Genomic DNA, 12243 nt, shown 5'->3' on the forward strand with positions numbered 1-12243 from the left:
TCCCGCCCTTGGATGTACTCTCTCATTTGTTCAGCACACATCAGAGCACCTACTGCATACCAGGGCCTCTTAGGCACAGGGGATGCAGAGAGAATTAAATATCCCCCAGATATTTAATTTAATGGGAGAAAACTGGTGTGTGCATAAGTGTGGCCACTTGATAGCCTAGGGGTGGGCTCTAAGCTGAGATGTTTGCAGGGGTCAGAGGAGCCCAGAGGGTGAAGCCGTTAACTTAGAGAAGGTAATAGGTGAACTAGGCCTTGATGAATGATCAGGAGCCTACCACATGGAAAAGGGTAGGAGAAGCATTGTAGCTGAGACAAGAGCAAGAGAGAGCAACGTGTGTTCTGAGCATGGTGAGTAGCTCAGTGTGGCTGTAGTCTGGGACGTGTGGTTCAGTTACACACCTCAAGAAACATTTATTGAAGATCTACTCTGTGCAGGAAATGCAAGTGTGAGTAAGACACCAGCCAGCAGCCTAGTGGGGGACGTGGGTCTGTAACAGAGCTTATACATATACAGCCCTTTGCCTGATGCCTGGCAAAGGCTTAATAACTTTTGCTGTGATTGTTACTGAAGGAGGAGCTGGCCTTAGGCAGGGGAAGAAGGTGATCTGGGGACAGTAGCCACACAGGGTTTCTAGACAGGTAAGGCCTACTAGGAGTCTTGTCTTGAAGCTACTGATTTTATATCCATTGCCTTATCATCTGTAATATTTCCAGTTTTCTAAACTGCTTTTATTCACGGGAGAGAATGTCAATTTTCCATATTCAGAATATGCACACTGAGGGATTCCTAAAGTACCACCCTGCCCTTGATTCCCAGAGGGAAGAGGTTCTGGTTCCCAGGCGTTGGCTCAGTCCTTTCCCTCCGCAGCCCAAAATAGCCAACCATGGGGCTGGGTGAGGGAGGCAGGGCGGAGTGCCCACTGGCGAGGCTGCCTTCCCTGCACCCCTCCTGGCTTCTCACCCACTCAGTCGTTCTCAGGAGGTTCGCTCAGTGCTCCTTTGTCTGTGTAGCATCCGTCCCCCACCCCTCCTCACCACACGCCTGGTGCACCTCCCACCTAGGCAAAAACAAAAACACAACTGTCAATGAATACACAGCTCTTTCCTTCCATATGCACGCTCAACATGCCCTCTCAGGAAGCAGGGTTGGGGGAAGAGGGCGGGGAGCAGGGGGCAGCAGGAGTGGAGGGGGTGGCATCTCTACCCCAGGGGTCAGGGCAGGCGGCCATTTATTGAAGCCCCTCCTCCCAGCTTCTCACCACCACCATCATCCAAGGGAATGTGTTCTCTGTTTATCATCCTGCCTGTGTTTGCTATCTCGGTCCATTCGTTGTATCCACAACAAGCAGAATTCCCCTTCCCCCCATATGGAAACACCCCACCCCAAGGCTGGGGAATGTGTCTACCTCAGCAGACTAAGGAGCTCCCAGAGGGCAGGGAAAGTCTGTGACCACAGCTCACTCTGTTTTAAAAACACATTTCATAAAAAATTTAAAAGTAATAATATCACATTACACAAAGTTTGAAACTGGAGAATGAAAAAGATCACCCCGAATCCTTCCATGCTAATGCAAGGTCTATTTTTATTGTGCTGAATTTCCCTAGCCTAATAAATAGCTGCTCAAATATCATTCAAATGTGGAATGAATTAATAAAAGGCAACACATATTAAGCACTTACTATGTTCCAGGAATTGTTCCAAGGACTTCACATTTATTGACCCATTTAATCTGCACAACATGAAGTGGGTATTATCATGATTTTCAGGATCTCCATTTAGAAATGAGGTAACTGAAGCACAGAGAGGTTCAGTGACTTGCCTAAGGTCACACAGCTGGTAACCAGAGAAGCTAGGAGTTGAACCTTGGCGGTCTTGTGCCAGGATCTTACCAGTGCTGCTTTATTTTTGCTTATCTTAATCACTAATGCATATTTAGGCATAGAAAAACTTACTAGTATGGACAATTTCAAACATAAAAACGTAGAGAAAATATTTGGATCTCTGTACTGGCCAGTTGCGAAAAAAAAAAAAAAAAGTACAGAAAATAATGTAAGGACCCTCATGTACCTATCACCCAGCTTCAATAATTGTCACCTCACAGCCCATCTTATTTATCTTATTTCCCCATGTTGCCAGATTATGTTGGCAAATCCAGTCATTGTATCCTTTCATCCACAAATTTTAGTATATATCTCCAAAACATAAGAATTTTTAATTAAAAACAAATTACCACAATACCATATCATGTCTTAAAATTTATAATTCCTTAATATCATCAAATACCTACTCAGTATTCACTTTTCCCTGATACTTTAATAAAAGTGCTAAAAAAAAAAAAAAGTTGGTTTGCTTGAATTAGGATCCAAATAAGGCTTTTGGCTGATATATCACTTAATTTATTTTAATCTATAAGTCTCTCTCTCCTTTTTTTTTTCCTTCCAATTTTATTTGTTAAGGGAATTGGGTGTTTGTCGCAGTTTCCCTCATTCTAGATTTTGCTGACTGCATCCCTGAGGAAAGCTTACGCTGTTTTGTATCCTTATCTTTTCCTATAACCTAGCAAACATTTCCTCATCCTGCCACATGGTTTTCACAACCATATACTAAATCGCTTCATACTATTTCATCCAATGGATATACCATAATTTTTTTCTTTTTCTTTTTTCTTTTTTTTGGGCAGCTGTCTAGTACAGGGGTCAAGCCCTGGACCTTGGTGTTATCAGCACCATGCTCTCACCAACTGAGCTCACCAGCCAGCCCCCTAACATGTTTCTAGGGCATTTAGGTTGCTTTTGGTTTTCCACCACTATAAATATTGCCAGAACGACCACCCTCACACACGGCAGCGTTTCCTGTGCGTGGCTGACTTTCTCAGGATATGCTACTAGAGAGAGGTGTAATCATGGCTCTGAGGTATGAACAGTTCGCAGCTTCTTGGCCCATGATGTCAACTGTTTGTCCAAGGGGTTATGCGTCCCCCAGCACCATGTAAGAGTATTGTCACTCACTCTGAACAGTGCTCAGGCCTATTACTGGCTGACGGATGTTTGGTGAAGACGTGGTGATTATGAGGGCAAAGGTTAAAGAAGGAGAAGGATGATGACCAGGACTCCAGCTAAATGCAGCAGAAGATCCACAATTTACCACAAACCTAGAGTGACTCAGAACTCTGTTCATTTCCATTGTAAAGAAAACAACCACTTGATAACAGGAGTTATTAATAGGACATGACATGTCCAGTAATCTTTCCGTTAGATTAGTCACAGCCCTATTTGAGACATGAACCCAGTGTGGGCCATTGAAATTCACAGACATGTGAGGAAACTGGCAAAGATCCAGAGGGTTCCATCAATTTGATGGAGGATGGAAGGATCCCGGAGAAAAATCAAAGGAGTCAAGCAGTCTCCCTTTGAAAAAAAATAGAGACCTTTTTCTTGCCTCAGTGCTGGGGAGGTTTCTGTGAAAAGGACAACACCCAATTGCTTGCTTATGTCTGCAGAAGGCTGACTATAAGGAATGGGGCCTCCACGAACCAGCAGAAACTTCTGTAGAACACAAGGCAGGACTTTTTCAGACTCTGGAGTGATTATTTCAGTCTTGGGGTGAGCACTCTTGGACCACTGGTACCGGAAATATTTGAGAAGCTGCCTGTTCTCCTGCTCTGGGTGGTTCAGATGCCCCCTCGCTTGGTGCCCACTATGTGCCTCTGAGGGTTTCACTCTGGCTTTGTGAAAACTGTTTGCTGGCAGCCTCTTGGGGAGGGTTGGGTGGGGTTGGAGGGACGTGCTCCCCACGTTCCCTGAGCCAACCTTTTTTCTTCTTGTCCCCTCACATTTGGTTCAGGGTGCGTTTACAGCCAATCAGGTTGGCATGCTGTGACATCATCTGATCTTGCTATTCCAGCCCTGCCATGCATAGAGTGGACTTAGAAAGAAGCCGGGTGGGGGAGTAGAATCTACCCAGACAAGGCCCTCTTGGTGACGTAGAGAGTGGGAGTGACCCAGGAGACCTCAAGAGCCATTTAATCCAACCTCCTACAATAATAGTTTCCTACAATGCAACAGGTGCTTTACATACATTCTTTTGAATTCACACAACCACCTTGGAGGTAGGGTTTCACAAATGTGAAACCGCAGATCAAGACAAGTTAAGTAATTTTCCCAGGGTCACACTGCCAATATAGACTTGCCTACACTATGTCTTCCTGGCAGTAAAATCTGTGCCCTCGCCTTTAGAGAATACAGATGTGAAAATTGCAGACCATAGCCTCCCACCCAAACCCACACAAAGTGACCTGAGACAGAAACTCAGGTTCCTTACTATTCATTAAGGCATCTTTCTATGACATGTGGCCTCTTCTGACATCTGATGCTGGGAAGCCAGCTTGGGTCAGATGTAACTGAGGAGTAGACAGTCTCTGGATAAATGCTGCCCACAGGCTCCGTTCTTTGCCTTCCGGACCCCCGCCCCAGCCAACGTCGGGAAAAGCCCTCACCCAGGAGGGCCGGGCAGGGCAAAGGGCCGGGCTAGTCCGTTTCTGCAAGAGCCAATCTGGGGCCAGGGCGGAGATAGCGAGGAGCAGTGGGGAAACCCCGCACTTGGGGTCAAAATATCTGGGTTCCCGTCCAGACTGGCACCCAGCAAGAACCTATGGCAAGTTACTTAAAACTCCGAGTTTCCTCATCCTCAAAACCGGGACAAGGGTAAACCACATTGAAGGGCGCAGACGCAAACTCTGGAATTGTTATGCAGCAAAGTAATACCATCCGATCTTACCACCTCGACACTGTGAGACGCCTGGCCCTGCGGCCCCAGGGAGGCCCGGCCCAAGCAGAAGGGGGAAAAAAAACTACAACTCCCAGGAGGCGCCGGGCGGACGGCGCGGGGGCGGTGACGCTGCGGGGCCCGGCGCGGTGCGCTGATTCGGCTGGAGCTGGCAGCGGGGTGGCTGCCGCCGCGGATTACAGCGGCTGGAGCGGCAGCGGCCCCTGGCCCCGGGTACCCCTCCCGGGCCCTCAACCTGCGGCCCTGCACAGTGAGTCCGGAGGGGCGGCCTCGGAGTGGCGGAACCGGAGACCCCTAGGGCTGGAGAAAAGGGGACTAATGGGGAGGCGCCCCGGGCTGGAGGAGACCTGGGCAGGGCGACTGGGGGTGGGGTTGGGGCATCAGCCGAAAAGGTGCCCAAAGAGGAGAGTGGGAGCGGGAGGCCGGGGGTGGGACGTTGGGGAGGAACGCTTCGCCTGGGGGTTGGGGGGCAGGAGCAGCTGGGCTTCGGGGATAAACGTTTGGCTGCCCCCAGGGCTGGGTGAACGCGTGGAGGTGGGGGTGGGGCCCCCGGTCCGGCCAGGCGCCGAGTGCGAGGTCCCTCGGCCGAAGGTCTTACTTAGGAAACCCCAGCAACTGGACCGGCCCGTGGCTCACGGGTGAGCGTGGTGCTGACGACACCAAGGGTTAAGATCCCCTTACCAGTCATCTTAAAAAAAAAAAAAAAGAAAGAAAAGAAAACCCCAACAACAATAAGGATTCCGCCTCCTCGCTCCTCCCTCTCTTCGGTTTAGCGGGGGTTCGCCTCGCGCTCACTTCACACCCCCACCGCTCTCCCGAGTCAGGGAGGTTGGGCCAGAGCTGAGAGGTGGGCCACTGTGGTCCTGCAGGTTGGGGGTGGGCGGGATGGAAATGGCATTGTGGCATACTCCCACGGACTCCCCGTTGGGGTCCCCAAGGTCCAGGCCGGGACGTCTTGTGCTCCTCACCCAGAAGGCAGGAGGTTTGCTGTTTAAAGAGCTGCCCTTATCTGGGGAAGGAAATGGTAAGCTTCACCTGGTGGCTGCCCTGGGGCGCACTCCGGCCTTGGCTTGAGTGTCTGACAGACTGGCTGTGCCCGTATATTTGAGTGTGGAGCCAAGAGGGAGGGGAGGGAAGCAGGGGGAAAGAGCTTGCCGCAAAAAAGTGCTTAACAGAACAAAGTTGCTGCAGGCTCTGGTTAGAGGCAGGTTATGAAACCACATCAGGGGCTGGTGCTGGCAGCCACCTGCCAGCTATGGCAGCAGAACTTTTCCGTCTCAGCTGCTATCCACCTCCTCTACCTCTGCCAGCCTCTTTGTCCTGTTTCTCCACTTCTAGGAGAAAGGTCAGTTGGTTATTTTACTTATGCAAGTGAGCAAGAAAGTTTCAAGGGTGTTTCTTGGCTGTCGGTCTTTTTCTTAGTTTATTGATCTCTCCTGTCTTTTGTGGGGGGTGGTCTCCTGGGGTTTTCTGCTCTTAGGGCACTTCGTGTTCAGGCTTCAGGAAGATCTTGTGATCTGGGATCTAACAAGGTCTTGGCATTCCTGGACAAAATACGGGGGAGGGCTAGAGGTCTTTCTACACCTACACCACTGTAAGTCTGGGTTATGGAGAAGGGGGCAGCAGTTTCTGGTCAGACTTGGGGAACTCTTTGCCTCTCCTTAGTCAGTGGTACGTCCTTCAGAGCCCTCACTTCTCAGTCGGACGCTCTCCCGCTGCCAGTGGAGGCTTTTACCTTTTACATAGTAGGTATCCCAGGGGCTGTGTTGGGTAACTGAGGCTCCAAGGCCCTGGGAAGGTAAACAACTGAGCCAGCACTGGTTTTCTTGTTTCTTGGGTCTCTGTTAGGTCCAATTATCCAGCCTAATGGGCTAGGCTGATGGGTCCCAGGAGCATCACTTCAAGGTTGCACCCCAGGCCAGCTCATGTATGTTTGCTTGTGGGGAAGGTGTGTTGTAGGTCACATTTCCCCTGAGGTCTTTAAGCTTGGAGCTGTCTGAGAAGAGGAAACTTGCTCCCATTATCCTGGAAATAAGGAACTAACCCCTGAGAATACTGGCTCCTGTGCAGTCTTAGCTAGGATCCTAGCCAAGGATAGATAGCATCTGAGTCTGAGGGGGTTGGCTACAGCGGGGTGCAGGGGGTGGCCTTCTGGGCATGTCCAGAATATGTCGATCTGGGACTCCTTTCTGCATTCCCCAGGAAAGATGGGGCTGTTACTATGGTGATGACCTTAGGGTCTTTAGCAGGCAGGACCTCAGGTACAGAGTTGAGCCAGTATACAGGTATCATCTGTTTCCACTTTCTGCTGGTCACAGGGCCCTCAGGGATCTGGGGACAGCCAAGCTCTGCACAAAGGACAGATCATTCCCCTCCTTAGCTTCTCTACTTCCTTCTCTCTGCCCATTCTGGGTTGCTGCCACCATTGTTTCCTGGGCTTCCAGGGCAGCCCTCCTGGTTCCTCCTGCTGCAGCACTTCTACCATTGGAGCTGGGCAGAAAAGGGTGCTGGGAAAGGGGAGACTGAGGTCTGGATGGGCAAGGCAGAGAAGAAACGGGACAGGAGGGAGGCCACAGGTATGGTTTTGTGTCCTTGGGAGGGGTGTATTGATGTGGGTTCTAGATATGCATGGGAGCTGTAGGTGTTTGGCCATGTTCTCTATCCTTGCCTCTCCTCTGGTGGGGTAAAGGGCAGTGGTGGTTTGGCAACAAAGTGGGTGGCATCACAAGGGTTAGCCTGAGTGGCTGCCAAATGGATAAAACATCTGGATGGTTGTTTTTTGTCACCAAGAGGGAGCTTTCCAGGTCTAGACAAAGGTTGTCCTGAGCCTGTTGTTTTCTCCTTTCTTCCTCCCTCCCTCTTTCTGCCGGTCCTCCTGGGTTAGGTTGGGAGAGATCCAGGATTGGAAAGTTAGGGGAGGTGGGTGGAAGCAGTGACCCCCAAATATTTCATCCACTGCTGTCTGTGCCCACAGTCTTCACCTCCTTTTACTCTTTACGGGCTTAAGAGTAGGAGGTGTCCCATATCAGCCTCAGTGAGACACAGTCCAGCAGGGGTTACACTGAGTGAGAATTCTTAGTGAGGAAGAGTGCCCTCGTGGGAATGCTATAGGGGGTGAGATTGGGGGATGGGCATTGACTTCTCAGCTCTGGGGCTGAATGCCTCTTGATGACCTGTCCCCCAGGCACTGCCGTGTCTGATGGGATGATGTGTGGGGCAGCCTGGTATTTATCCCAGCCCAGCAGCAGGAAATGAATAGAGTTAAGTTCACATGGACTTTCTCCAGCCTCCACGCTTGAGAATCAAAACAGTGGAACTGCCTGGAGTTATCAGGGAAAGAAGAGCCTGCCTCTCTTTGGGATTTGGAGTGTGAGGGGGCAGGGAAAGTGGTGTGACCTGTCTCACCTGTGCTGCTTGTTTGCAGAACAGTGGCGGAGAGGGGCAGCAGGATGAATGTGGGCACAGCACACAGCGAGGTGAACCCCAATACGCGGGTGATGAACAGCCGTGGCATCTGGCTCTCCTATGTGCTGGCCATTGGGCTTCTCCATGTTGTGCTGCTAAGTATCCCCTTCGTGAGTGTCCCTGTCGTCTGGACCCTTACCAATCTCATCCACAACATGGTGAGAACTTGCCTGCTGCCTGCCCCTGACCATGTGTGCTGCTCTTCGGCGGGGGTGGGAGGGGTGGAGGGGTGGATTGAGGAATAGGAGGAGCCTGCCAGACATGGGCCCGATGTCAGGGTGACTTACTGACAACTTCTGTCACCAGAGCCCAGGCCCAGCTCTTAGCTCTCTGCCTCACTCCTTCTGGGTTCCAGCCCTGTGCATGCCTATAAGAATCATCAAATCTGCAGATTTGTTCACATCTCCAGGATGGGGTGGCTTGTGGGCCTGGGAGATGGGCCATTGAGAGCTGAACAAAGGGCTCCAGAATGTTCCCAGGACCCAGGAGTCCTGGTGCAGAAATGCCCCTTTCCCAGGTTAGGATCTGAAAACATCTTCCACTCTTGTCCTTCTCTGCTCCCTTATTACCTGCTACTTTGTACCTTTTGGCGGGCAAGCAGGGGTCTTGTTCCTTCCCATCAGCTTGCCCCTCCCCGCTGGCATAGGAAGGCTATGACTGGGTCAGAGGGGCCGCACTTCTGTGCCCGTTCTGTGGCTGACTCCTCCTGGGTGTTCCCGTCCTGCCTGGCCTGCTCGCTCCCCCAGGGGGATCCCCTTGTTCTTCTTCAGGCTCCCTGCTGCTCTGTCCTGACCTCCAGCTCATATCCCCCTGCCCAGCAGAGGGAGACTCCAGATTACCTGGAGCTGCTTCTGTCTGTGACTGGGTGCAGGAGCTGAGCTGGAAGGTCTTTGCCCTTTGTATCCTCTAACAAAGACCCCTTCTTCCAGGGCATGTACATTTTCCTGCACACGGTGAAGGGGACACCCTTTGAGACTCCGGACCAGGGCAAGGCGAGATTGCTAACCCACTGGGAACAGATGGACTATGGGGTCCAGTTCACAGCCTCTCGGAAGTTCCTGACCATCACACCCATTGTTCTGTGAGCACCTTGGCTAGAGGAGCACACCAGCAGGCAGGGCAAGGCCTGGGGTACCCTGGGGCCCAGCCAGGCCTATTAAACCCCTCCTCAGCTCTGTTCTAGGGACGAACAGAGAAAGAGAAGTTGGAGTATCCCGGGTCTTACGTTGTGCTCAAGCCTTGGGTCTCCATGGCCCTGTCTCTCCTTAATTGGAGTTTCCTTCCTTCTGAGATAGGCCTATAGGCCTAGGGTGAAGCAGGGGTCTGGGGTGGGAGGGGCCTCTTCAGACTGGGAGATTTTGCCATCCTACTTTTGGTTTGGGGACCTCTCCTACAAATCCTCGACTGTCAGGATTCTGCCTCTCCCAGCCCAGGGCGTGAGGGAGGAAGGGGTCCTCCAAGCAGTCTTTTATGTCTCTCCCCTACCTTCCCCTCCCAGGTACTTCCTCACCAGCTTCTACACCAAGTACGACCAGATCCATTTCATCCTCAACACTGTGTCCCTGATGAGTGTGCTCATCCCCAAGCTGCCCCAGCTCCATGGAGTCCGGATTTTTGGAATCAATAAGTACTGAGGGTGCAGCCCCTTCCCCTGCCCAGGATGGCTGGGGAGGGGTAGAAGGCCTGTGCTGTGATACTGAAGACAGAAGGAGCCTCTGGACACTGCCAGAGATTTGGGTTGAGCCTCTGAGCCTAGTTTACCCCCTTGCTTCCCCCAGTAGCCGACTTGGAGTAGCTTGTAGTGGCGTTGGGGTGAGCCCTTTCGGGTTCTGACCCCTTCTGATTTTTTTGATCTTTTCCTTTTGCCTTTTGAATAGAGAATCCATGGGGGTGGTCATGTAATGGGCTGGGCTCCTGGGCTGAACACAACCTGTGAGGTTGGGACAGGAGGCCAGGGAAAAACCCCTGTTCACTTGTTTATCCTCAGGTGGCCAAAGCACTTTAACCCTGCAAGGGGAGCAGAGGGACGGTACAGCTTCTGGATTGTTTCACTTTAATTCTTAAGTCTTTAGGATGCTACTCAGTGTGTGCTTGTATGTATGAAATCAAGGGTATGACGGGGCCTCACCCCTGTGGGTAGAGAGCTGTCTAATACAGGTCTTGGGCTTTTGGCAGCTCTCCTACAACCCCCCTGGGTACTGGGTGGGAGTGGGGAGGGTAAGGAGAGGGAAGGTGGGGTGGGGTGTGGATGGTCTGGTCCCAGAGGTGAGGGGGCCAGGGCTGCTGCCATCTGGTCCTGCTGGAGGTTGTGGAGCAGGGGGATAGTGAGTTGAGACTTAGAAGAATGGGGCCGAATGGCAGCAGAGGAGTAGTGGGAGGGAGGGAAAGAGGGAGGGGTGAGGAGAGAAGCTAGACCCAGCCTCCTCCTTTGGGTTGTGGGTAGGGAGGAGAGCAGGCTTGGGGGGTTAATTTGCCCACAGAATAGTGATGGTAATAGGGAAGGGAGGCTACTGTGATTTTGAAACTCCTGGGTTGGCATGAGGGGGTGGACATGGGTGGAAGAGGTCCATGAGTCATCCAAGCACAGGTCCAATCTGACAGCTGTCTGAGTGGTGTGAGGGGCGGGGGGGAGCTGCAACAGAGATGATGGATGGTGGGGCCCTCCACAGCCCCTCCCCTCCATAAACTCCTCCTGCAGACTGGTGCTGGGACAGGCCTCTCATGTGGCATGCATGTATGGGGATATGAGGCCACCCCCATGGGGTTGGTGGGCTAGAGAGTCTTGCAGACCCCTGCTCGAGCAGGGTAGTGGAAGTAGCAAGGAGTGGCCTGCAGGTGCAGTCACCTTGGCCTGAGAAGAGAGCTGGGGCTGGAGCCTGAGCATGAGCATGGGCTGGAGAGAAGCCGCTGTATCCACCCCAGTCCAACTAGGGCAGTGTTAACTTTTGAAAAAATGTGGATGCCTGTGCTCTCTCCCAGCAGCCTGAGGGAGCAGGGGAGGTCACTGGCCCTGTTTGCTGCCTCCTGGTCCTCCACCTCCCACCCCGTGTATAATAGGGAACTTTCACCTCAAAATCTTTCTAAGCAAAGTGTGAATAGGATTTTTACTCCCTTTGTACAGTATTCTGAGAAATGCAAATAAAGGGCAGTGTGTCCCTGTTTCCCCATGTCTGGCCTCTGCTTCCTGGAAGGCCCTGGGGGAGGGGCAGGGGTATGGGCAGCAGCTCCTGCTGTGGGCAGCGGTGGGGGCCGCAGTTTGACCCTCTGCCTGGAAAGTGGGAAGGACTTTGGGACTGTTGTTCTTCCTGTTGCCCCCAGCAAGGAAAGCCCAAGGGGGCTGTGAGGGAGCTGGTGGAGGCAGCAGCAAGTTGGAGCAGAATCCTGCTCTGTTGGTCCCTTTGCCAGGCTGTTCCTCTGGACTTGTGTCTCTGGACTTCACAGGCTGGCATGTGAGCCTGAGGCATGTAGAGTCCTGTGCCATGGCTAGGGAAGGGGTCAGTCCAGCAATGGTTCACAAATGGAGCCAGGGATGCCCAGTCCTTCCCTCTGAATCCCCCATCCCTTCCTCAGCTCCTCACTTCTCTTCCCAGTTGCTTCTGCCCTGGGAGGGCTGTATTTCCTTCTAGCCTTTCTGTCCAGAGGAATTTTCATGCTTCCTTTTCCCACCATAAGCAGGAGTGGGAGAGGAAGAGGCTCACGTGGCCAGGAGAGAGAGGAGTTCTATAGTGGAGGAATCCTTATCTCCCAAAGACACTGGCCTTTCAGCATGTTCTGTGCAATATCATTCCCAGGACAGGTACAAAGGTCCAGGTGGAAGGGAGGAGCTGTCCCCAGCAGCCTGGTCTCCTCTCGCCCTCGTCCAGCATTACAACATCCTTGGAATGGTGTCAGGAAGTGTGGGATCTTTGGCAAAGTCTTGCTACCGCCCCCCCCCCCCCCCCCGAGTGGGGCTCACACAGTATTGGGAGGAGAAATGCAGCCACT

General features: G+C 52.2%; 1 protein-coding gene across 2 annotated transcripts; it reads left to right on the top strand.

The window, feature by feature from the left end:
• The first annotated feature begins 4918 nt into the window (after window positions 1-4918).
• Window positions 4919-11426, top strand: ORMDL3 (ORMDL sphingolipid biosynthesis regulator 3). 2 transcript variants are annotated; one of them, XM_063112470.1, is made up of 4 exons: window positions 4919-5044; window positions 8224-8417; window positions 9189-9340; window positions 9758-11426. In XM_063112470.1, coding segments are annotated over exons 1-4 (483 nt in total). In that variant the 5' UTR covers window positions 4919-5043; the 3' UTR covers window positions 9894-11426. The 2 variants fall into 2 exon arrangements, with proteins under 2 accessions (XP_062968540.1, XP_062968542.1); XM_063112472.1 differs by having other exon boundaries at window positions 4960-5044; window positions 8219-8417.
• Window positions 11427-12243: the final 817 nt, after the last annotated feature.

This window comes from Cynocephalus volans, chromosome 10, assembly GCF_027409185.1.
Source record: "Cynocephalus volans isolate mCynVol1 chromosome 10, mCynVol1.pri, whole genome shotgun sequence".
In the NCBI taxonomy this organism is placed as follows: Eukaryota; Metazoa; Chordata; class Mammalia; order Dermoptera; family Cynocephalidae; genus Cynocephalus; species Cynocephalus volans.